The following is a 26,252-nucleotide window of genomic DNA, read 5'->3' as shown; positions in this document are numbered from 1 at the left end:
ACCAACCAGTTTGTCTAACCTCTTCCAATGGCTTTTGCCCTCTAATCCAAGCAGACCCACTGCAAAGCCACCACATATCTAGGGGTATGGGGCAAATGGGACCAGCTGGGAAAGCATGGAGAAATTGGGTTCCTGTTTTGTGCTGCGTGATTGTCCCGGAGAGGTAACCCTCCTCCCTCCCCAGTTAGCTGCACCAGATATCCAACATCTCCTGTGCCCCTACATGTCCAGTACCCTCCTCAGCTCCCTTTAAAGCAGGGGTTTCCAATCTTTCTTATGCCATGGACCCCTGCTTTAACCCAAATCCCGTCCCCCACCCCAAGCCCTCCAACCACCGAATCAGAGCCAACTGCGACACCTTCAGAAACAGTTTGGTTTTAATTGGTAAAAAAAAAGTACATATTGTAGGCTGATAAAAATATTTACAGTCTTTCTCTGAGCTGGTCAGGATGAACGGCCAGTGCTGTGGACTCCCAGGGAGCAGAGGTGTTGTGCCTTTCACCGGTGGGGTGGTGGGCACCGCTCACCACACGCTCCAGGCACTGCAGAGACAAACAAAATGAGAGGTGCACTCAGCTGATCCCATAGTGACCCACCCTCCAACAAGGCCAGCTGCCATCGCACAGCAAGTAACTGGCAGGCTGGACAAAATCCCATTTAGGCCCCGATAGCAGTCCCCAAGGGCAGTGGGACAGAACCCACCCTGTATGCACGCGTGTGTCCGTGACTTCTGGGATGATGGTTTGCTTGCTATGTGCACGAGTGCTTGCTAAATTGGTTGAGGGGATTGACCAGAGATTGAATGGTTGTCACAGTGCTGTCAAGGCGCATGAAAAAGTATTTTTAAAGCTGGATAGGGTGAACAGGGACAGGAACAATCTTTTCCCCAGAGCAGGAGAGTCTAACTCTACGGTGTATAGGTTCAGGTGAGAGGTAGATTTAAGAGACCCAACGGCCCACCTTTTCACACAGAGGGTGGTGAGCGTATGACAAATTAAGACAGCTATAATAATTTAACTTGGGCCAAAAGCTGGGTGGGCACTCTGGTCAGCACAGACTGGTTGGGCCAAATGGTCTATATCCATACAACGGACATTCACCCAGTGTTTCTGGAGTAGATCCCCACCCAGGCGCCCCGTGTAGCCTCAGCAAACTTACCGACACGGACGATGAGGATCCCACGAAGCCTCAGGGCTACTGCGGAGAGAAGAGGGGAGCTTAGTCGGAGCTGTGGGACGGCCAGGGTGAAGCAAGGGGGCGTGGGGTGGTGAGGGAGGGAGGAGGTACCTGAGAGGACAGGCCTGAGTCTTTGCTCCCCAGTCTGCCGCCAGCCTTCCAGCCCATCATGCGGTTTCCAATGTCCTGGTTTAGTCCATCGAACCTGAGAGGGTGGGGGGGAGAGGGAGAGAGAGAGAGAGAGAGAGAGAGAGAGATGGGGGCTCAACTCCACACACAGTTCAGCTTCACAACTAATGAGCTGGGGAGAGGAGGGGGAGAGACAAAGCTCAGCTCCACACACAGTCTGGCCTCACAACTAATGCGTGGGAGAGACAGAGACAATGGGAGAGGGAGGGAGATATGGAGAGAAGGGGTGTGGGCTCAACTCCACACATTTCGGGTTCACATCACATCCACTCACATGTTCAAAGGGGATGAGGGAGAGAGGGGACAGGAAGGGAGGGAGGGGGAAGGGGCTCGGCTCCACGCACACGGTTCAGGCAATGAACAATCACTCAGTTGTTCAAAGAGGATGAGGCAGAGAGGGGACAGGAAGGGGAGAGAGGGGACAGGAAGGGGAGAGAGGGGACAGGAAGGGGAGAGAGGGGACAGGAAGGGAGGGAGGGGGAAGGGGCTCGGCTCCACGCACACGGTTCAGGCAATGAACAATCACTCAGTTGTTCAAAGAGGATGAGGCAGAGAGGGGACAGGAAGGGGAGAGAGGGGACAGGGAGGGGAGAGAGGGGACAGGGAGGGGAGAGAGGGGACAGGGAGGGGAGAGAGGGGACAGGAAGGGGAGAGAGGGGACAGGAAGGGGAGAGAGGGGACAGGAAGGGGAGAGAGGGGACAGGAGGGAAGGGAGGGGGAAGGGGCTCAGCTCTATGCACACAGTTCAGGCAATGAACAATCACACTTGTTCAAAGGGGATGAGGCAGAGAGGGGACAGGAGGGGAGAGAGGGGACAGGAAGGGAGGGAGGGGGAAGGGGCTCAGCTCCACGCATGCGGTTCAGGTAATGAACAATCACTCAGTTGTTCAAAGGGGACGAGACAGAGAGGGGACAGGAGGGAAGGGAGGGGGAAGGGGCTCAGCATGCACACGGTTCAGGCAATGAACAATCACTCACTTGTTAAAAGTGCATGAGTGGGGGAGAGGGATGCGAGTAGAGGGAAGGGCAATGTTGGGTTGGAGGGGAGGGCAAGTGGATAGAGGGGAGTGTGAGGGCAGACAGGAGGGCCTGAGGAGTCAAGCAGCATGTTAACATTAAACATACGTTGCCTGTGTCCTTTTCCTCTTGGGCTCCGATACATCAGCCATGGGCAGCTTGCCCCGTCTCTCTGCTGCTCTGTACTTCAGCTGTGGACAGCAATGAGGGGGAGAGGGGATGATTAACGGAGGGCACTTGTCAACTGCATTCACTTGTGAGGTGTCCATGGGCAGGTGGACTGGCACAAAACGGTGCACTACTTCATCTCAATTATTCATTCACAGCACACTGGAGCACCGTGCAGTTCCCGTCTCCATAACTCCTGTGTTAGACCCACACTGGGAGCACTGTGCACAGTTCCCGTCTCCGTAACTCCTGGGTTAAACCTACACTGGGAGTACCATACACAGTTTCCGTTTCCATAACTCCTGGTTTAGACCCACACTGGGAGAACCTCTTATCAAGTCACCTCTCATTCTTGTTCTCGCCCTAATTTGTTCAACCTATCCTCATAAGACATGCTCTCTAATCCAGGCAGCATCCTGGTAAATCTCCTCTGCACCCTCTCTAAAGCTTCCACATCCTTCCTATAATGAAGTGAACAGAACTGAACATAATACTCCCAGCGTGTTCTAACTGGAGTTTTTTTTAGAGCTGCAACATTAACCCCGATTAATGAAGGCCTACACATCATGCGCCATCTTAACCACCCCATCAACTTGTGCGGCAACTCTGACGATCGATCAATGGACGTGGACCCAAAGATCCCTCTGTTCCTCCGCTGTTGATCCACAAGACGACTTTGCTACCGAACGCACAGAGACACGCACCTCTCTCTCACTCTTCTCCAGGGCTTCCAGCTCGGCCTCTGACAGCTTCGAGCGCCTATGTATCTCTAGGTTTTGCTGCAAGATGGAGGATTGATCAGCTGAACTGTGAATTGTACTCGACACAAACACACACACTGAACGCCCCCAATAACGGCTGCAGAGGCCCACTGATTACCTCGCCCTGAATATTGGCACAATCCGCCCCACCCAGAGCTGGGGTAGATGCTCCTCATAGGCAGAACCGTGGGGCATCGGTAACAGGAAAGCCTGATGCCAGGAACTGTCCAGGCAGTGGAGGACACATCCCTTGTTCCAGGACATGCGAGGGCTGGGCTGAGATGGGACTGGCTGGGGCAGAGGACCCACAAACCACACAGGGGTGCCCTGGTTCATGCTGGCTGCCTCTCACCGACAGGGTTGAATGCAGGGTGGTGGGTTTGGAGCCTGGGCGATGAGGGTAGGGGTGATCGAGAAACGTTGGGAACAAGGATTGCCTCACCTCACACACCTTCCTCCGGGTGTAGGAGGAGGGAGAGACTACAATTACAACTCCAAGGGCAGCACAGTAGCGTAATGTTATGCGAACACGAGGAAATCTGCAGATGCTGGAAATTCAAACAACACACACAAATTGCTGGTAGAACACAGCAGGCTAGCACCATCTATAGGAAGAAGCACTGTCGACGTTTTGGGCCGAGACCCTTCGTCAGGACCCTGACCCAGAACCTAGCCTGCTGTGTTCTACCAGCATTTTGCGTGTGTTGAGCGTAAAGTTATGATAGCGGCTGCAATCTATCTGTACAATCTCCAGGTTTCCTCTGGGTGCTCTGGTTTCCTCCCATATTCCAAAGAGGTAAGGATTAGGGTTAGAGAATTGTGTCTACCATGCTGGCGTCACTTGAGGGCTGTGGACTGCCCCAGCCCAATCCACAGACCGTTAGTCACTGACTCAAACACCACAATTCAAATGTGACAAACAAAGCTCACACCTCATGCCAATGGTTTGGATGGCTTTGTGGCCAAGTTTGCAGACAACATAAAAAGATGGAGGGGGAGGTAGTGTTTAGGAAGCAGGACTTAGATTGGTAGAATGGCAATGAAATATAGTGTATGGAAATGAATTCATCGCCATGGGTGGCTGAGGAGGCCAAGTCATTGGGTTTACTTAAAGCGAAGATTAACAGGTTCTTGTTTAGTAAGGGTATTATAGGTTACAGGGAGAAGGCAGGAGAATGGGGTTGAGAAGGATAATAAATTAGCCATGATGGAATGGTGCCTCATATTCAATGGGCTAATTCTGCTTCTGTGTGTCATGGACTACAGCCCGTCTCCCCGGGGTGAAGGGGAAACCGCGGCCCGTCTCCTTGGGGGGACTGACTCAGGGTTTTACACTCTCCTGCGGGCGCTGGACTTGAGCTGACACGCATTTCCCACCACTGGCACGGAGCGGTCAAGGGATTTGGGGTTCGGAGCGTGGGTCTGTTACCTTGTGGAGCTCGGAGAGCTGCTGGTGACGGATGAGAGCCTCTTTGCTGGGGAACTGCCTGCGACACAGCAAACAGGCCAGCTTCTGCCAGTCGGTCAGCCTCTCCTCCTGCTCCTCCTCCGGCTCCTCCTCACTGTCGCTCTCACCACTGTAGGCCGCCACCAGCCCCCGCAGTGGGCTCGACTTCTGCTCGGGGGGTGGGAGCAAACAGATGTAAGGACCACCCCATGCCACACAAGGTGAACGCCAATACACTCGAGTTTGTGACAGATATCTTCGGCGAACGGCTGGGGGAGGAACACACGGTGGGCAGGGGAGAGGCAGAGAAAACATGGGGAGGGGGTGAAAGGAAGGAGGGGCGCAGGGGCTGAAGGACAGTCAGGGAAGTTAAGTGGACAGGAAGTGAGATAGAAGGAGTTTGGAAGGGAGAGAAGACAGACCCTCCCACCCCCCTCCCATCAAGGACCACGGTGACTGACCCCATCACCTCCCACTCACAGCATGGTCACCCTCAGCAACCCTGGTTGCTCCCTACCGTCCGAGCGTCATCGTCCCTCATCTTGTCGCTGGTGCGTTTGAGGTGTTCCATCATTACATGTTGACGCTCAGCCAGGGAACTCTGCAGTGGGGTGGGGAAAGAAGTGTGTGAAACTCTGAGTGGTGCACACCCCTCCTCCCCCACCTCCTGTCTACAAAGGGCAGGGAGTTTTGTTCTTCTTCACCTTGGCTGTCAGTACAGTCCAGAAGGGCAGAATGGCTTTTCCCACTCCGTAGGCTGGGAGTGAGGCTACGGGAACCTCCTCTGTGAGGTGAGGGGTTTGGGGTGGGGGGGGGGGGGGAGGGAGAGAAGAGGAGTGAACTGCACATTCAATGCTCACCCAGCTCTGCTGCTGAGTGAGCCCACGGGGTTGTCCCGATCTCAGAGGGAGGTGCCTCACAGTGGTGGGTTCTAAACTACATGGAAGGAACTGCCAGCGGAAATAGAGCTGGGTACAGTAGGGGTGCCCAAGAGACAGTTGTGCAGGTCCGTGGATTGGAATGGCTGGGTGACGGACTAAATCCAGGTAAATGGGACTCGCCTCGACAACAGCAGGGACCACAGAACAGGAAGAGCTTGTTTGAACCAGACCGTCCAGCAACCCTCAAATTTACAATGACCAACTAACCTACTGACCAGTACGTCCTCGGACTGTAGATGTTGATTGTACTGCTGCTGTTGAACAACACTCTTCACGTGACAATAAACCTGATTCCGATCTAAAAGGACCCCCATCACCCAGGACATGCCCTCTTCTCATTGTTACCGTCAGGGAGGGGGGACAGGGGCCTGAAGACATTGCTCAACAATTGAAGAACAGCTCCTTCCCCTCTGCATCCAATTTCTGATCCACGAACACTATTCCTTTTTTGGCACAATTTATTTTTGTAATTTACTGTGATTTTTTTAATTGTCTTACACTCCATTGCTGCCTCAAAACAATACATTTCACCACATTCTGTACTTGTCAGTGGTAAGAAACCCAATTCTGATCCAGCACCTCCCCAGGCAGAGCATTCCAGACACCCACCACACCCTGTGGAAAAAATACCTTTCCCCACACGTCTCCTTTGAACTTCCTTCTGTCACCTTAAACATCTGCCCTGTAGCACTGGACACCTAAACTACAGATAGCCACTGTCTTTTGCAATGTAGAAACCTCCTCCAGGTCCCCTGCAGCCTCCGCTGCTCCAGAAGAAACTGGAGGTTGGATTAGATGGGCCAAAAGGCCTGTTTCTGTGGTATACGGTTCTGAGAGAGATCAGACGAGGTGGGACGGGTGGCTGGGAGGTGGGGGGGGGGGGGGGGGGGGGAGGGAAGCAGAGAGCCCAGCCGGGATTGGGAGTATGAGCAGGAGGTGCCCCCCTCCTTCCTGGCCCAGTCTGGTACCTTCTTCTCCAGCATGGCGTAGCCCGCGTCGGCAGAGGCTGACTCCCGGCGCTCGCTCTCTCGCATGTAGCTCAGTGGCTGGAAGCTGTTCTTGAAGTTCTCCTTCTGCTTGTTCAGGCTCTTGGCCCAGCGCTCCATGTCTTTGGCGATCTAAGGGGTGGGGGTGGGAGGGAAGGAAGGCAGTCATATTGACAACCGCTGTAGTAGCAGCCCTCGCCCCCGCAGCACCCCATCGCACAGACGTCTTCCCCACCCCCAGGTGGCCACATGGCCCTGGCAAACCTTGGTGCCTCTGGCCCTGGGTGGCTGCTCTGCCCCTCTGGCACTGCCCTGCCATCCTGCTGCATTGGGAACAGGATACGATACAGATGCTTTCATTAGATCTGGACTTGGATATGAAACACTGTGGCTGCACCATGTCAGGGAGAGTTAGCTGGGGGATGGGTGTGGGCATACTGTGCCCTTGTCCTGGGATGTGGACACATGGCCTCCTCCCCACCACACCCCCAGGATGACTGGAGCATCAGAGGGTGCTGGCGGGGGCAGACAGTGGAACAGCCCCACATGCCACCTGCCCTCGGCTTCTCACCTGCTGAGCTGTCTTGCTCTTGGGCTTCTCCTTCTTCTCCTTGCCTTCCTTCAGGCCGGAACCGTCTTTGGGATCACCGCTCTGGTCAGGGGCCGGTAGGTAGGTCTGCTTGTCCCCATCCCAGTACAGGTACTGCTGTGTCTGTGCGTTATAATAGTACTGCACGTATGTACACAGAGACGGCTATTAACGCGGGAGGCTCAAACCACGGGCTGGTGGGTCTCACTCTCCCACATGCACAAACTCACACGCACACACTCAAGAGGAGGGGTGAACAGGGCCATTTCTATCTGGATGTGTTAACTGTTCTGCATGTGACCCCCAGAAATGGCAGAGAGTCGTGGGCATCACAAGATGTGTTGCCTCCCCTCCATGGGCTTCGTCAACACTATCTCACTGCGGACAGCAGAATTAAAGACCCCCACTCACCCTGGGCCTTCTCCCATCGGGCAGCAGATACAAAAACCTAGGCTCAACCACTGTTTTCGAACAGTCCCCGAGAACAATGAGTCTCAATCTGACGGCTACATCGGCATGATCTTGCAGCTTATTGTTTACCTGCACTGCACTTCTCTTTGTAGTTCTTACATTTCATTCTGCACTGCGAACACACTTTTGACCCCTAATGCACTGTAGCCACGTGTTCACTTCAGTAATGTTAATGGCACTCTTTGCACCTGCCGTAGTTTAGAAGAGTGGGGGCGGGGGGGGGGGGGGGGAATCTCACTGAAACCTATCGAACATTGAAAGGCCAAGAGGGGTTGTGAGGAGGATGTTTCCTACAGTGGGAGAGTCTAGGATCAGAGAGCACAGCCTCAAAATAGAAGGACGTCTCTTTAGAACGGAGACAAGGAGGAATGTCTTTAGCCAGAGGGTGGTGAATCTGTGGAATTCATTGCCACAGGTGGCTGTGGAGGCCAAGTCATTAGGTGATAAGTTCTTATAGACAATAGGTGCAGTAGACCATTCGGCCCTTCGAGCCTGCACCGCCATTTTGAGATCATGGCTGATCATCTACTATCAATACCCGGTTCCTGCCTTGTCCCCATATCCCTTGATTCCCCTATCCATAAGATACCTATCTAGCTCCTTCTTGAAAGCATCCACAGAATTGGCCTCCAATACCTTCCGAGGTAGTGCATTCCAGACCCCCACAACTCTCTGGGAGAAGAAGTTTTTTCGTAACTCTGTCCTAAATGACCTACCCCTTATTCTGAAACCATGCCCTCTGGTACTGGACTCTCCCAGCATCTGGAACATACTTCCTGCCTCTATCTTGTCCAATCCCTTAATAATCTTATATGTTGCAATCAGATCCCTCTCAATCTCCTTAATTCCAGCGTGTACAAGCCCAGTCTCTCCAGCCTCTCTGTGTAAGACAGTCCAGACATCCCAGGAATTAACCTCGTGAATCTACTCTGCACTTCCTCTACAGCCAGGATGTCCTTCCTTAACCCTGGAGACCAAAACTGTACACAATACTCCAGGTGTGGTCTCACCAGGGTTCTGTACAAATGCAAGAGGATTTCCTTGTTCTTGTACTCAATTCCCTTTGTAATAAAGGCCAACATTCCATTAGTCTTCTTCACTGCCTGCTGCACTTGCTCATTCACCTTCAGTGACTGATGAACAAGGACTCCTAGATCTCTTTGTATTTCTCCCTTACCTAACTCTACACCGTTCAGACAATAATCTGCCTTCCTGTTCTTACTCCCAAAGCGGATAACCTCACACTTATTTACATTAAATGTCATCTGCCAAGTATCTGCCCACTCACCCAGCCAAGTCACCCTGAATTCTCCTACATCCTCATATGTCACACTGCCACCCAGCTTAGTATCATCAGCAAATTTGCTGATGTTATTCTCAATGCCTTCATCTAAATCGTTGACGTAAATCGTAAACAGCTGTGGTCCCAATACCGAGCCCTGTGGCACCCCACTAGTCACCACCTGCCATTCCGAGAAACACCCATTCACCGTTACCCTTTGCTTTCTATCTGCCAACCAGTTTTCTATCCATGTCAATGTCTTCCCCCCCCAATGCCATGAGCTTTGATTTTACCCACCAATCTCCTATGTGGGACCTTATCAAATGCCTTCTGAAAATCGAGGTACACTACATCCACTGGATCTCCGCCATCTAACTTCCTGGTTAGATCCTTGAAAAACTCCAACAGATTAGTCAGGCATGATTTACCCTTGGTTCTGCCCAATCCTATCACTGCTATATAGATATGCCAGTATTTCATCCTTAATGATGGACTCTAGCATCTTCCCCACCACCGATGTCAGGCTGACAGGTCAATAGTGCTCTGTTTTCTCCCTCCCTCCTTTCTTAAAAAGTGGGATAACATGAGCCATTCTCCAATCCTCAGGAACTGATCCTGAATCTTAAGGAACATTGGAAAATGATTAACAATGCATCCACAATTTCCAGGGCCACCTCCTTTAGTACCCTAGGATGCAGTCCATCTGGACCTGGGGATATGTCAGCCTTCAGTCCCATCAGTCTACTCATCACTGTTTCCTTCCTAATGTCAATCTGTTTCATTTCCTCTGTTACCCTATGTCCTTGGCCCATCCATACATCTGAGAGATTGCTTGTGTCTTCCTTAGTGAAGACAGATCTAAAGTACTCATTAAATTCTTCTGCCATTTCTCTGTTTCCCATAACAATTTCACCCAATTCATTCTTCAAGGGCCCAACGTTGTTCTTAACTATCTTCTTTCTCTTCACATACCTAAAAAAAGCTTTTGCTATCCTCCTTTATATTCCTGGCTAGCTTGCGTTCATACCTCATTTTTTTCTCCCCGTTTTGCCTTTTTAGATAAGTTCTATTGTTCTTTAAAAACTTCCCAATCATCTATCCTCCCACTTACCTTAGCTCTGTCATACTTCCTTTTTTTTAATGCTATGCGATCTCTGACTTCCTTTGTCAACCACTGTGGCCCCTTTCCCCCCTTTGAATCCTTCCTTCTCCGGGCCAGCTCCTCCCTCATGGCTCCATAGTTTCCCCTGTTCAACTGCAACACTGACTCCTCCGAGCTGCCCTTATCCTTCTCAAATTGCAGATAAAAACTTATCATATTATGATCACTACTTCCTAATGGCTCCTTTACTTCAAGATCGCTTATCAAATCCTGTTCATTATATAACACTAAATCCAGAATAGCCTTGTCTCTGGTCGGCTCTCGTACAAGCTGTTCCAAGAATGCATCCCGTAGGCACTCTACAAACTCCCTGTCCTGGGGTCCAGCACCAACCTGATTCTCCCAATTCACCTGCATGTTGAAATCCCCCATAACTACTGCGACATTACCTTTGCCACATGCCAATGTTAACTCCCTATTCAACTTGCACTGGTTGGTGGCCTATAGACAACACCCATTAGGGTCCTTTTGCCTGTACTGTTCCTCAGTTCTATCCACACAGACTCCACTTCTCCTGATCCTACGTCTCCCCTTGCAAAGGACTGAATCTCATTCCTCACCAACAGGGCCACCCCATCCCCTCTGCCCACATTTCTGTCCCTACGATAGCATGTAGGGACATTCATTTGTACATTCATTTCCCAGGTCTGATCTCCCTGCAGCCACGTCTCCGTTATCCCAACAACATCGTAGTTACCCGAGCTTCATCCGCCTTATTTCTGACACCGTGCATTCAGATATAGAATTTTTAGCCCATTTCTCCTCTCTCTGTTTGAATCGCTGCCTATTGTACTTAATCCAGCTCCCCGAACTCCCATCGGGCTATACGCCCCTAGAATGTTATTCTTCCTAAATTTACTTATTCTTTCTGCACATTTAATTGCATGTTCCGTCAGACCATCCCTCTGTACATGTGACCTCCTTATCACTTGTTCCGCCTCACCTTTCTCTACTACACACTTAATATTCCAGAACCGTGTAGTCCCCACCTGTCCTTTATTCTTCCTCTCGCTATCCTCTCTCACATTCTGGATCCCCGCCCCCTGAAAATTTAGTTTAAACCCCCCCCCACCCCCCAAGAAGCACTAGCAAACTTCCCTGCAAGAATGTTAGTACCGCTCCAGTTCAGGTGTAAACCGTCCCTTCGGAACAGATCCCACCTTCCCTGGAACAAAGCCCAATTATCTAAAAACCTGAACCTAATGGCGTCAAAGGTTACAGGGAGAAGACAGGAGAGTGGGGTTTGGGAAGGTAATTGAGGGGCAGAAGGTTCTAATTCTGCTCCTCTGTCCTATGGCGACTGTGGGAGCCTGTGGATACTGTGACAACTATAGGGCCATTGTGGCCAATTAATCCCAAGGAAGTGTTCAAAGGAGTGTGGAGGCTATGGATGGCCTTCTTCTGTTCGTCCCCCACCGCCCTCCAATGCTTCCCTCCCACCCCGGATGAGCAAGGTCAGCACCATGCACCCCCCCATTCCCCCTCATTACCTGTGAGTTGGGGTCATAGTAGAGTCCAGTCTGGGGGTCGTAATAATATCCCGAGACCTCGTCATACTGGTAAGTAGAGACATCAGGCACGGCTGTCAAGGAGAAGGGAAGAGGATTGGGGTTAATACCACAGGTCAGGTTAAAGCATCACCCTTACCACGCATGGACCCTGATCAAAACACGCAGTAAACCAGACGGCATCTGTGGAGAGAGATGCAGAGTTAGCACTTCAAAGCAGAGGCCTCTTTCTGGGTCTGATGACCGCTAGCCTGAAACGTCACCGGTGAAACTCCGTCCGCAGATGTTAAGGGTAGGTCTCAGGGGCTAACTGTTCTCAGTCCGAGGTGACTACTCCCATGGCATGCAGAGACGCACTCACTTTTACACATTCAAGGCCAGACATCCTCGGGCACTTGGGCTCCTTATTTAATCACAAGTGCATCAAAACATTCAGTGAGAAGTGTCATTTGTGTTAACAACCCAGGGATATGCTTGGGGTGGGGGGTGGGGGGTGGGCAGCAAGCGTCTGGAAGCAACATCACATGCTCTCAATGTTTAGCAGAACAACATAAGCAACAGTAACAGCAACCCTCACTCCTCCCACCTACCCACACACACTCCTTCAACCCCCAAGACAAAATCCAGCCACCAGTAGATTTGCAGCCAAATCCAAGCAGCTCCCTCTGGCTGGAAGAATTCCTCCCTGGAACCCCCTTTGCAGCCCTCACTCTGACCCAATGCCCTCTGGGTTGAGACTCCTCCGCTATGGGGTGATTTCTGCTCTCCACCTTGTCGCTGTCTCTCACCATTCCAGTCTGCCTCTCCACACCTCTGAGAGCCTCACCCCAAGGCCATTCAACAGCTCTGCGCTCCATCCTGTCACCCTAACATGGTGGAAGCAGACTACTCTCGTTAGGTTTGGGCACCCCAAGAATTGGGGTCTGATGGGATTCCTTCCTCATCAAGAAGTCTTACTCTTACCCAGGGTAAAATGTCAAAAGCTAGAAGGCATACCTTCTCACTGCCTCAAGACCCCTCCCACTCCAGATATTCTCTCTGCCCCCCTCCAATGGGCAGAAGATACAAAAGTATGTAGTATCAGGCTGAAGGAAGGCTCTATAAGGGCAGCGCAGTAGCGAAGTTGTACCAGAGACTCAGGTTCAATTCTCACAGCTCTCTATAAGGAGTCGGTACATTCACCCTGTGACTGTGAGGGTTTCCTCCCACTGTCCAAAGATTGGGGGGGGGGGGTTCTGGATGGCTCGGCTCAAAGGGCTGGAAGGGTCTACTCCACGCTGAATCTCAATTAATAAAATCCCACTTAAGAGCATTGGACGGAGTCCTAGAGCAATTAGCACGGACACCTGGCCTTACAATCTACCTCACTGTGGCCCTTGCCTGCTGCACTGCACTCCCTCTGACTGTACCACTCTATTCTGCTGCTCCTTTTCCCTTGTGCTACCTCCATGTACTGAAGTGAGCTGGACGGATGGCAAGCAAAACAAATATTTTCCCACTGTACCTCAGGACTTCAAAGCAGCTTTAATATCACCAACATGTGTTGTGAAATCTGTTGTTTTTGTGGCAACAGTACAATGTAATACATGATTACAGAGAAAAAACTTGAATTACAAAAAGAAATGTTCATGGGTTCATTGTCCATTCAGAAGTCGGATGGCAGAGGGGAAGAAACCGTTCCTGAAGTGTTCAGTGTGCGCCTTCAAGCTTCTGTATCTCCTCCATGATGGCAGCAATGGGACAAAGGCATGTACTGGGTGATGGGAGTCTTTAATGATACATACTGCCTTTTTGAGGCACCGCTCCTTGAAGACATCCTGGACATGACAGAGCCTGGTACCCATGATGGTGCTGACTAAGTTTACAACTTTTTGCAGCTTATTGTGATCCTGTGCAGAGGATCTATCCCACGCCCCCCAATACCAGATAGTGATGCATCCAGTTAGAATGCTCTCTACTGTCTAACCGTAGAAATTTGTGAGTGTCTTTGGTGACATACCAAATCTCCTCAAACTCCTAATGAAATATAGCCACTGTCGTGCCTTCTTTGTAGCAGTATCGATATGTTGGACCCAGGAAAGATCCACAGATATTAGCACCCAGGAACTCGAAATTGCTCACCCTTTCCATTTCTGATCCCTGTTAGGGCTGGTGTGTGTTTCTTTCGCTTCCCCTTTCTGAAGTCCACAATCAGTCCCTTGGTCTTACTGGCATTGAGTGCAAGCTTGCTACTGCTTCCACTCAACCAGCTGATATACAGTTGCAAGAAAAAGTTTGTGAACCCTTTGCAATCACCTGGTTTTCATAAATTGTGGTCTGATTCTCATCTAAGTCATGATAATAGACAAACACAATCTGCCTAAGCTAAGAACACACAAAGAATTGTACTTTTCATGCCTTTGTTGAACACATTGTTTAATCATTCACAGTCCAGGCTGGAAAAAATATGCGATTCCTTGTGTTTAATAACTGATAGAACCTCCTTTAGCAGCAATAAGCTCCCCCAAGCGTTTCCTGTAGCTGCTGATATGATTTGCACAACGATGAGGAGGAATTTTAGACCACTCCTTTCATACAAAACAGTTTCAGTTCATCAATATTTCTGGGATACCTCTTCAGGTCATGCCACAGAACCTCAATTGGGTTCTGACTTGTCTGGACTCTGACTTGGCCATTCCAAAACATGAATTTTCTTCTTTTTAAACCATTCTGATGTTGATTTACTCTTGTGTTTCAGGTAAGTGTCTTGTTGCATCATCCAACTTCTATAAAGCTTCAGGCGATGGGATTGCTACCTTGATATTCTCCTGTAACATGTCTTGATACAATTTGGAATTCATTGTTCCCTCAACAATTGCAAGCTGTCCAGGCCCTGAAGCAGCCCCAAATCATGATCAGCTCCTTCCACCATGCTTCACAGTTGGGATGAGGGCTTGGTGTTGGTGTACAGTGCCCTTTTCCCTCCAAACAGGCGTTTCTGCCAGACTATTGTCTCATCTGTCCACAGAACATTGACCCAGAAGCACTGTGGAACATCCAGGTCATTTTTCTGAAAACTTGTTTCTTTTAGGAGAGCAGTGCTTTCCTTCCATGAACACTATTTCTGTTCAGTGTTTTTCTTATGGAGGACACATGAACAGTTTTTAGCAAGTTCTAGAGATTTCTGCAGGTTTTTTGCTGTTACCTTTAGTTCCTTCTGCATCTCCTTCATATCAAGAACACAACATGCAACACTGACCTTTGCAGGATACCCACTCCTAGGGAGAATATTACTGCATTTCCTCTGAAAGCGGACCGATGAACACTCAACGTCTTTAGAAATGCTTTTGTAGACTTTTCTAGCTTCTATTGTCCTCTGCAAGTCATTTCAATCGAGGCATGGTGCACATAAACAGACCTTTCTTGAGAAGAGCAGGCTTTGTCAGTAACCTGACTTTTTTTAAAATAGGGCAGGGCACCTCTACAACCCACATCTTCAATCTCATCTCATTGAGTGGAACACCTGACTCCAAATTGCTTTTGTAGAAACTATTACCCAGAGGTTCATGTACTTTATTGAACATAGATTGTGACTGTTTAAATGGTGTACTCAGCATTGATGAGAGGAAGTACAATTGCTTGTCTTATCAGCTTATGCAGATGATGTTTGTCTATTATGTCTATTGACTTAAATGAATATCAGAGCACACTATGCGTAATTAATGCAGAAAACCAGATAACTGCTAGGGGTTCACAAACTTTTTCTTGCAACCATCTCTCACTCCTGTAAACTTTAGGAAATTAGGTCTTAGGATTTAGTTTTAGAGATACAGGTCCTTCCGGCCCAGTGGGCCTGTACTGCTGAAATACACCCATACGACCAATTAACCCACTAACCCATACACCTTCACAATGTGGGAGGAAACCCCAGGCAATCACAGGGATAAAGTACAAACTCCTCACAGACAGCGGTGGGAATTGAACCCAAGTTAATGGCGGCGAAATAGCTTGAATTAGAGAGCGTGCCTGCTGGGATTAGGGAACATATCTTGAGAATGGGCTGGGCAAGCTAGGGCTTTTCTCTTTGGAGTAAAAGCAACTGAGAGAAGACTTGATAGTATACAAGACAATAAGAGGCATAGACAGATACTTTTTCTCCACCAGGGCAGAAGTGGCATGATTTTAAGGTGATTGGTATAGGTGGGCTGGTAGAGCTGGATTTTTTTTTAAACACAGAGTGTGGGGGGGTGCATGAAATGCAATGCCAGAAGTGGTGGTAGAGGCAGATACATCAGGGACTTTTAAGAGCCTCTCAGATCAGCATATGGATGTCAGAAAAATGAAGGGCTACATAGGAGAGAAGGGTTTGATTGATCTTAGTAGGTTAAAACGTTAGTGCATTGTGGGATGAAGGGCCACACTGCGTGAGGTTCTATGTTACACTAATGAGAAGGCAATTTACCAATTTAACTTTAAGGTGAGAGTGGGGATGTTTAGAGGGGGTATATGGGGCCTAGTGGGTGCCTGGAATCTGCCTCCAGGGCAAGCGATAGAAGCAAATACAACAGTGATTTTTTTTAAAGAGGCTTTCAGGCACACACGTAGCCATGACAGTGTAATAGTTACTGCATTGCTTTACAGTGCCAGCAAGCATCGATCTGGATTAAATTCTTGCTGCTGTCTGTATATTCCCTCCCCGTGACCATGCAGGTTTCCTCCCATAGCATAAACTTCACACCAGTCAGCGTCTGCATGCTGTGGGCAAAATACTTTGACGCCAGGATTTGGGCAATGCCTGCACACTGCTCTCCAGCACATCCTCAGACCGTGTTGTTCACCAATGTGACAACTGAAGCTAGTACTTAATCTTTCAGTATGATGAGAATGCGAGGTGCACCAACATAGTGGGCCGAAGGGCCTGTTGCTGTGTCATTGTGGTCTCTGTTGTCGGGGGCACGGATCGCCTTGACGCACTAGGGCAGCTGTACTTACGGTACTGCGTGTAGTCCTGGGTCGCGGTGGAAGAGCTGGTTAGAGAGTGACCGCTGCCATTGGCTCCCGAGGAATGGCTGGCACCGACCTGGGGCAGATCTGGGGCATTCTCTGCCTTCTGGTTTCCGGGGGTGCGGGAGGTCTGTGAGAGAAGACATGACTCTGTGAGGGCTCACACACACAGACAAGAAGGCTCGATGTTGCTTGGGCGAGATGGATGGGGTGGGGGGGATTGGAAAAGTATCGAAGAGGGATTTGTTCCTCCCAGAGAAGGACCATTGTAAAAGACAAAGTCAAGGATGATATAGATGACACTCTCCTGGGTGAGGTTCTCCCTCAATGTTCCAACACCCTTCTGTAATGAGACGTTCCCTCCTTCCATCAATTCTCATTCTCTTCCTCTCTCACTTCCTCCACCCCTCCTCCTCTCATCTCCCTTCCTGCGCTCTCCCACCGACCCCCACACTCTCTTGCAACGAGGAGGTCCCTACACACCCCACAACCTGCTACAGTGAGGCGGCATCTTTCCCACTGGGAGGCACAATCAATCCCCACCCACACACTCTCCCACAACGAGGCACCCCCCCCCCCATGACGAGCTGTCCCCTCTCCCCCCTCCACGACCCAGTGGCCACTCCCCCACACAATGAGGCATTCCCTCTCCCCCTGTGCTCTCCCTAGTCAAGAAGGCACCCCCCCCATGACGAGCTGTCCCCTCTCACCCCCCCCACACTCTCCACAACCCAGTGGCCACTCACCCACACATGGCGTCCCCTCTCCCCCTGCACTCTCCCGCGGCAAGGCGACCCTTCCCGCTGGTTGTTTCGTTAAGAGTGTCATCTTTGCTTTTGAACTGTTAATTCTCAGGGGTGCTGGGGTGGAATGACACCATGACCTACCTGTGTGGTGCAGGTGCTGTCTGACGCGGTACTGGATGACTTCTGATAGAGCTGTGGAGCAGCTTCTGCCTGCCCTGACTGCGGGCTCAGGAGAGGATCAACGCCTGGAATGCCAGGCTCCGAGGAGGCTTCCGACACTACAGGAGAAGGTAATCAATCTATTCGGTTCATCAGGACTGAAGGAGCACACTTCAGTCTGAAGGAGTTATACAGAGTGAAATCCCTCCAAACCACCATCACACACTCCTGGGGTCAGACATAAGGCAAAACTCTCTCTGCGCCATCACGTCACACACTCCTGGGTCAGACAGAGTGAAGCTCTCTCTCTCTCTCTCTCTCTCTCTCTGCAGCATCCTATCATACAATCCTGGGGTCAGACAGAGTGAAGCTCCCTCTACACCGTACAACCAGTGTTAGACATACAAGCTCCTTCCTCACTGTCCTGATCAGCCACACTCACCCTGCAAGAGGAATGATAACCTCTCTGAACAGATCGACACACGGAGTGAGTGTGAGAGTTTCTCTTTAGCTTGAGACTTTGCAACAATATTTTGTGATCACTGGCTGCGGCTTTCCACAGGCACCTAGGCCTGGAGAACATCCTCCCCCAAGTCTACCTGTCCTCAGGCTTTGAATAACTGAAGTTTTGGTGAAATCAGGATTAACGATATATTTGGAACTAGTTAAACTCCCTCTCCAAGTAGTAATGGGAATAATCATGCAGCCAAGAGTGACACAGACAGACTGTTCATAACTCACCTGCAACAGTAGGTGGTGCCTCGTACGTTGTTGGCAGCACAGGACGCCTGCTGGATTTCTGCTGGTCTGAGCCCTGCTGGTAGTCATGGGAATAGTGGCCACCATATCGCTGTACCGGTTAAAACAAAGTGTCAGACAGAGCTTCCTCTGTCCACACCACCACCCTCCCTCCCACAGGCAGATCAGAGGACGCGGGCCAGTGACAAGGAGGGACTTCATCAGACGAGAGTCTCCAGGTCAAACGCAGACCCAGCTTCCCTCCCGAGGATGGCTGGGTGTTTCTATGGGGGCTGGCGTGAGCTCCAGAGGGTGAAGCCAAATGGAGTATGAGGTCAGCTTGAGGGGTGCGACAGGACAGAAGGGACGGGTAGCCCGCTTGCGTACGAGTCCACGTCACTGACCTGGGCGTACTGCCGCAGATAACTGTCGTCCTGGCTTCCTCGGTAGTACGAATAGTCTCGCTGGTTGTCCTGGTTCAGCCACGCACCCTGGTTATCAGAATCGGAACTCTGCAGGGGGGAGAAGCAGGAAGTTCAGTGTAACCTGCGGCAAAATACCGGAGACAGCAAATGCTGGAACTGGAGCAATGAACTATCTACAGAGGAACACAGCAGGTCGAGCATCACCTGTGGGAGGGGGAAATCTGTTGAAGTTTCCAGTTATGACGGAGGGACATCAGCCTCTAGCTCTCTGGAAGAGCTTGAGGAGATTCAGTAAGCCAGCATCAGGTTTATTATCACTGACATATGCCATGAAATTTGTTATGTGGCAGCAGTACATAAAACATGTAAAAGAGAAACAGCCGGCTACCATCATGGATGCTTCAGAAATCTGATGTCAGACGTGTCTCAGGGCTGGGTGTGTCTGCCCCCAGCACCCCTTCTCTGCTACCCCTCTAACACGCCTCCTGCGGTGCTCCACCCTTGCCATTCCCAACATCCTTTGCTCCGGACAGATTAACAAACTCACTCTTTGCTCCACATTGACAAATACAGTGTATATAAATGTGCCTAATGTGTAATTCCAGAAGTTGTAGTGTAGCTCTTAATTAAAGGCAGGAGATTCTGGCTATTTTACAGGTAAACAGCTACCACCGGAATGTTGTTATCTTCTCAGTTCAAAGTTGTTTTTCTTTACTCTTCCTCTTTTCCTTTGACCATCCTTTGTAACGCTCAATGTTAAGAGCTGAAAGAAAGGATAAGCCTCATTCCTGACTTCCAAAGCAAGCTCTGGATAGCAACACTGGCAGGATCCAACACCCACCAATCCTCGAGCTGTTGGACAGTCTGAAGAAACCAGAGCATCTGCATGAAACGGTTGCGTTTTCAGGGAGAATGTACACATTTCTCACAATTATACAAGGCAGCACCACCAGCGCCTGGGATCAAACTGGATATGCCTCGCTCTGTGCAACCCGCATCTCACCTCACTCACCTGGCTGACTGCCCATTGAGCCGCCGCGATTGCTGTGCTGGCCACTGAGGCGGCACTGGCCCGGCTACCATCCGTCAGGACCACATCCCTGAGGAGCGGAGAACAAGGAAGATTTCAGGGTGACAGATACACTTAACAACTGATCAGTGAAATCTACCTAGCTCAGAGTACAGATATACTTTACAATTGCCATATTCTGCAGGACTCGGGTCTGTCAGTGTATAACACCGGGGTACAACAGCGCTGAGAATTCAAACCTGCCAAACAATTGCCCACAAGCTGTCCTGATGGCAGGGGGACTGCTTACTTCTTTGTGCCCTTTGCAAACTCTACGTTGATGGTCTTGCCGTCAATGACGAGAGGGGGGTCCAGCGACTGCAGGATCTGGAGCAGTTGGGAGGCTTCCTGCAAGCAGACAAGATAAAGCTGAGAGTCAGCCCTCATCAACCCTGGGGTCCCTGAGGTCCGAGCACCCCCCATCCCACTACAGAAGGGGCTGAATCTAGCGGAGTAAGGGCGAGCAGAGGTTACAGCCCCGGGTGGGAGCACAGCAGGAAACAGGAACTCACCACAATTGTCGAGAGCTGAATAAAGGCGAAGCCCCGGTTTAGATGGCTCTGCTTGTCTCTGATCAGGCGGATGTTGGAGGGTGACAACACAGCATAGGGAGCCAAGGTGTTGAGGATTGTTTCTTGGGTGGTGTGGTAGTTCAGATTACGTAGGATCACGGCTTCAGGGGATAAAAACAAAGAATGATAAATTAGGCAAGAGAAATCACAGATGATGCTTCCAGGACTAGATGGCTTGAGTTACTAGGAGAGAATGGATAGGCTGACAGCTTTCTAACCCTACATAAGCAGAGGCTGAGGGACAAGCGTTTTATTTAAAATGGGAGGGGCATTTTACAGCACAGACCTGTCCCCATCAGCGACAGACCAGTCCCCACCGGTACCGTACCCGGTGTCACACAATGACAGACCCGTCCCCACCGGTACTGTACCCCGGTGTTACACAGTGACAGACCCGTCCCCACCGGTACCGTACCCGGTGTCACACAATGACAGACCCGTCCCCACCGGTACTGTACCCCGGTGTTACACAGTGACAGACCCGTCCCCACCGGTACCGTACCCCGGTGTCACACAGTGACAGACCCGTCCCCACCGGTACCGTACCCCGGTGTTACACAGTGACGGACCCGTCCCCACCGGTACCGTACCCCAGTGTCACACAGTGACTGACCCGTCCCCACCGGTCCCGTACCCCGGTGTTACACAGCGACAGACCCGTCCCCAGCGGTACCGTACCCCAGTGTCACACAGTGACAGACCCGTCCCCACCGGTACCGTACCCCGGTGTTACACAGTGACGGACCCGTCCCCACCGGTACCGTACCCCGGTGTCACACAGTGACTGACCCGTCCCCACCGGTCCCGTACCCCGGTGTTACACAGCGACAGACCCGTCCCCAGCGGTACCGTACCCCAGTGTCACACAGTGTCAGACCCGACCCCACCGGTACCGAACCCCGGTGTCACACAGTGACGGACCCGTCCCCACCGGTCCCGTTACACAGTGACAGACCCATCCCCAGCGGTACTGTACCCCGGTGTGACAGTGACAGACCCGTCCCCACCAGTACCGTACCCCGGTGTTACACAGCGGCAGACCCGTCCCCACCGGTACCGTACCCCGGTGTCACACAGTGACTGACCCGTCCCCACCGGTCCCGTACCCCGGTGTCACACAGTGACTGACCCGTCCCCACCGGTACCGTACCCCGGTGTTACACAGTGACGGACCCGTCCCCACCGGTACCGTACCCCGGTGTCACACAGTGACTGACCCGTCCCCACCGGTCCCGTACCCCAGTGTTACACAGTGACAGACCCATCCCCAGCGGTACTGTACCCCGGTGTTACAGTGACAGACCCGTCCCCACCGGTACCGTACCCCGGTGTTACACAGCGACGGACTCGTCCCCGCCGGTACCGTACCCCGGTGTTATACAGCGACGGACCCATCCCCACTGGTCCCGTACCCCGGTGTAATAGTGACAGACCCGTCCCCACCGGTACCGTACCCCGGTGTCACACAGTGACAGACCCGTCCCCACCGGTACTGTACCCCGATGTCACACAGTGACAGATCCGTCCCCACCGGTACCGTACCTCGGTGTCACACAGTGACAGACCCATCCCCACCGGTACCGTACCCCGGTGTTATACAGTGACAGACTCGTCCCCACCGGTACCGTACCTCAGCAAAACAGTGAAAGACCTAGAGGAAAAAGATAACATGATTTTGCTGATGCTCTAGGGCCATGGACCCCTACCATTAACCGATGAGTCCATGGACCCCAGGTCCGGAAACCCTGCTCTATTAACCAAGGGGTCTGTGGACCCCAGGTATGGTACCCCTGCTCTAAAGATATCTGTAGTCTCAAGGAATGAGATCCAACTTGGATGGATCTGTATTAATTCAGCAAAACTTTATGCAGAACAGAGAACAGTGCGGCACAGTAAAGACCCTTCGGCCCACAATGTTGTGCTGACCCTTTAGCCTATTCCACATTCAACGTAACACACTCCTGTGCATTCTTTCTTTACCCTGTCCGCCCTGGGTGCAAGACGACCCTGGTGAATGCTTCAGTTTTTTGCACCTGTGTGGGAAGATGTTTGCAAATTTTCTGACCCCTTTCTCTCACCCCCCCCCCCCACAAAGATGGCATCCCCTGAACTTACTGTCATTAGCGTTCTCGTTTGGCTGCTGGTTCTGGCTGTGCTGCGGGTGGAGCTGTGGCGGCTGGAACGGCTGGGGTAGCTTCAGCAGGGGTGCGGGTCCGTCAGGGAGGGGCTGCTGCAGGTCCTTCCTGTCGGGCACCAGCCGCATCTCCCCTTCTGCAGAGGAGGGGAGGGAAAGAGTGATCCACATTACAACAACAGACACGGAATATGACAAAGATTGACAGAGGGGAAGCAGCTTCAGCTTGCCAGGTGTCAACATCTCTGGTCACCCTGCTACAGCAACAAGCGCAGAGGAGATTTACGAGGACCCCGTCGCAATTCAAGGAACCGAGTTGTGGAAAGAGATTGGGCAGGTTGAGACTTTCCTACTGAGGTGTGATCTAATAGAGGTGTATAAAATCACAATGAGCACGGAAAGGGTTGGAATTCAAGTACTAGAATGCACTGGTTTAAGGTGAAAGGAGAGAGATTTAATAGGAGTCTGAGATTTTTTTTAAAAATTCTAATTTGAGGCAAGTTGATACAAAGAATGAAGTAAAAATTTAAGGAGAAACACATAAAAAAGAAACCCATAGATGTTACAGGTAAATACAAGGACCAAAGTTAGCTTACATAGATTCAAGGCAAAATTTTTACCCAGAGATGGGCAATATGGACTGAGCAAGTAGTTGAGGCAGGTTCATTAACAAAAAAGTTTGGAGGGCTATGGGCAGATGGGACCAGCTTGGTTGGGAACCTTGGCCAGCATGGACCAGATGGGCCAAAAGGGCTCCTTTGCTGTATGACACTGTCCTGAGCTCAGCGATAAATGGGTACGTCATGGCCTAGTATTGGAACTCTCAATTCACAGCAATTAAAGAGGTGACAGAGAGCGATGGGAACATGAGCCAGTTCCATCACAGATACAGCTGCCACCACCATCAAAGCCATGTCTCAGGAATCCATTTTAGGGACCCCTGCCACCCGGGCCATACCCCCTTCTCAATGCAGACATCATATCTCAACATTCAACAACCGCTTCTACTCTATTTACTGAGAAACAGCAATGTGCAGACCCTTCTGGCCCTTTCAGCCGCACTACCCAGCAACCCCCAAATCAACCTACCAATCAGTAGGTCTTTGGACCATGGGAGGAAACCCATGTGGTCATGGGGAGAATGTACAAATTCCTTACAGGCAGCGGTGGGATTTGAACCTGAGTCGCTAGTAAAGTGTTGTGCTAATCACTATGCTACCATACCGCCCCACTGCTGTCAGGTTCTAGCACTAACACGACTTCCCTCGACATGCATGAATGTCACTATCTTTATATTTGCTCATTTTGTCAGAAGTCATACAGGCCCTTTGGCCCAACTGGTAAATGCTGACCACAGTATCCTTCCTAATCCTTGTTGCTAGTTTTCGGCTCAGAACCTCTCCATTCAATGTACCTATCCAAATTGATGCATCTGTACCTACCTTGACCGCTTCCTCCGGCAGTTTGTTCCAGGTATTCACTATCATCTGAATAAAGCAGCACCTGTACCTCTCAGTGCTCTTTAACAAATACACCCTCTTGTATCTGCACCTGTAAGTTTTGGACTCCCCAAAATAAAGACCACAGCCCCCACCTTGTCCATGAAATTCTATGGTTAATAGTACCAGCAACCCGGGTTCAATTCGCACCGCTGCCTGTAAGGAGCTTGTATGTTTTTCCCATGACTCTGTGGGTTTCCTCCCACAGTCCAAAGGCATACCGACCGGTTGGTAGGTTAATTGGACATTGTAAACTGTCCCATGGTTAGGTGAGGACTAAATCAGAGGATTGCTGCGTGGTGTGGCTAGGGCCAGAAGGGTCTATTCTGCTCTGAAAGGAGTGAAGATCCAGTGTGACCAGCCCCTCTCTTTTTCTCTAATTCAAGACTCTGTTGTCCAGGCTGCATCCTTAAAAATCTCTTCTGCACCCCCTCCAGCTTGACAACATCGATCCAATAGACCAAAACTGTACACAATATTCCGAAATGTGGCCTCATGCCCTTGCTTCTAATCTGAATGCCTGACATACCAAATTTAATATAATTTATGTCCATTTAGGTTTATTTATATTTGTAACGTACTGAGCTAATTTTCATGGTTATTTCTACCCTGTACAATCATTTTGAGTGTAAACTTTGGCCCGTTCTTCACAATGTCGATAGTGTGGATGCCTGAAGGCCTCTTTCCATGCTCTATGACTCTACAACTGCTTGTCAGTCAGGAATAGACAGCAGAGACACGTGGAAGAGGATGTTCCAGACAGCCAGCAAGTCCTCACTGACTCAGTGAGCGTTCCAGCTCCGCTTGGCTCCACCCGGCTTTGGTCTGTCAAGGCTCAGGGTGTGGGGAGAGATGGTGTGTGAAAAAAGACCCACTCCCATCTGGCCAGAACCCTGCCCTCCCATTTCCCCTCTCATCAGAGCAGAAACTTCCCCATGGTTACTGCCTAATGCGTGGGATAATCCTGCCAATTACTGTTTTTGCTTCAGAGTTCCAACTTCAGTACTTTTCCCTCCTTTCCATCGTGCAACACTTACCCGACTTGGGAACACCACACTTAAAGCATTTCTCACGCCGTTTAAAATTCTGCACTCCACACTGCAAATAAGAGGGAGACATGACTCACAACATACAGTCATTGGCAACAGTACCAACAGCATTATGAACAGACGATGACAGATATTACCGCGAGTACAGAGCTGTAGACACTAATCATCCTGGTCAGTTTGTACAGGGCAAAGTCAAACACAACAACCTGTGCCAAATTAGTGCATTATAGACAAAGGATGAAGCTGTCAACAGTTTAAAAAGTACATTCAGTTCATATCCACACAGTTTCCTCCACACCATCCCATCACACACTGAGTGAAGCTCCCTCCACAATGTCCCGTCACACCCTCCCAGGGTTAGAAGCCCCTTTGACATTGCCTGTCATACAGCAGGTCAGGTCAGTTGCAACATGAATCTTCTCTACACTCCTGGGCCAGGACTTTACGCCCATCTGAAAGTGCAGCAGGGTTTTGGAAGACAGTGCAGTGGCTGGCCGTTACTGCGCTGCTGGAGCGCTCCCTCACAAGTATGGTGCTGCCTTTCTATCATCACCTTCCACAGAACAATGCCCTGCAGCTCCAGTCATCAGTTAATCTCAAGCTGATAGGGCATCACAGGTTACTGAGTGTTCAGAGAGATATGAAATGAGCTATAATCAAATGGTGACCGAGTGACACTGGGCCAAATGACTTAATTTTGCTCCAATGTCTTAAGTCTTCCAAATCTCTGCAGAGCACCTCTAGTCACAGACTCCAGCCAAAATAAGACCCATGGACACTCCCATGAACTGGAATTAAAATGGCAGTTGGCTCCTATCTATAGTGGTCCCGGTGTGTGGCTCTCCCACGAGATGGCACTCTCTCTGTGCCTCGAGATGAATCCCTCCACCTGCCCATTCTCACAGCCCCACATTCCTGCACCACTGCCCCTACAATGCCACAGGTGGTGCAGGTGCCCAGTACTAGCAATGCAGTACCTTGCGATCGAGGAAGGGAATTTATGACTACCTCTGCCCGCTGCCCCCCCCCCCATTCATCCAGCTGGGCCACTACCTTGTTACAGAGCCAGTCCTCATTGGCCTTGGGCTTGGGGTCGCTGTAGTACATGGAGATCTGCTGGCCATGAATAACGAGAGAGTGCTGCAAGAAACAGAAGGGGCACAAAATTAGTTAGCTCCCAC

The 26,252-nt window shown here is 50.7% G+C and overlaps 1 protein-coding gene across 3 annotated transcripts in view; it reads right to left on the bottom strand.

The window, feature by feature from the left end:
- Positions 1 to 359: 359 nt before the first annotated feature.
- The window catches only part of LOC132380577 (RNA-binding protein 10-like), a 93,275-nt gene continuing 67,382 nt past the window's right edge, over positions 360 to 26,252 (bottom strand). Inside the window, exons 7-26 of one of the 3 annotated variants that reach the window (XM_059949488.1) lie at positions 26,125 to 26,211; positions 25,060 to 25,120; positions 22,505 to 22,660; positions 20,330 to 20,490; positions 20,068 to 20,165; positions 19,761 to 19,848; positions 18,728 to 18,835; positions 18,327 to 18,435; positions 17,568 to 17,704; positions 16,669 to 16,810; positions 11,680 to 11,771; positions 7,257 to 7,415; positions 6,668 to 6,817; positions 5,276 to 5,359; positions 4,741 to 4,926; positions 3,255 to 3,329; positions 2,491 to 2,573; positions 1,288 to 1,381; positions 1,159 to 1,197; positions 360 to 542 (exon numbers count right to left, since the gene is read on the bottom strand). In XM_059949488.1, the coding sequence (XP_059805471.1) occupies positions 1,195 to 1,197; positions 1,288 to 1,381; positions 2,491 to 2,573; positions 3,255 to 3,329; positions 4,741 to 4,926; positions 5,276 to 5,359; positions 6,668 to 6,817; positions 7,257 to 7,415; positions 11,680 to 11,771; positions 16,669 to 16,810; positions 17,568 to 17,704; positions 18,327 to 18,435; positions 18,728 to 18,835; positions 19,761 to 19,848; positions 20,068 to 20,165; positions 20,330 to 20,490; positions 22,505 to 22,660; positions 25,060 to 25,120; positions 26,125 to 26,211 (2,073 nt within the window). In that variant the 3' untranslated portion in view covers positions 360 to 542; positions 1,159 to 1,194. The remainder of the gene's footprint in view (positions 543 to 1,158; positions 1,198 to 1,287; positions 1,382 to 2,490; positions 2,574 to 3,254; positions 3,330 to 4,740; positions 4,927 to 5,275; positions 5,360 to 6,667; positions 6,818 to 7,256; positions 7,416 to 11,679; positions 11,772 to 16,668; positions 16,811 to 17,567; positions 17,705 to 18,326; positions 18,436 to 18,727; positions 18,836 to 19,760; positions 19,849 to 20,067; positions 20,166 to 20,329; positions 20,491 to 22,504; positions 22,661 to 25,059; positions 25,121 to 26,124; positions 26,212 to 26,252) is intronic. The other 2 variants (XM_059949489.1, XM_059949490.1) reach the window with 2 other exon arrangements.

Source organism: Hypanus sabinus, chromosome 24 (assembly GCF_030144855.1).
Source record: "Hypanus sabinus isolate sHypSab1 chromosome 24, sHypSab1.hap1, whole genome shotgun sequence".
Taxonomy (NCBI): domain Eukaryota; kingdom Metazoa; phylum Chordata; class Chondrichthyes; order Myliobatiformes; family Dasyatidae; genus Hypanus; species Hypanus sabinus.
The sequence above is the reverse complement of the archived record's forward strand: the minus strand, read 5'-3'. Positions and strand labels throughout refer to the sequence as shown.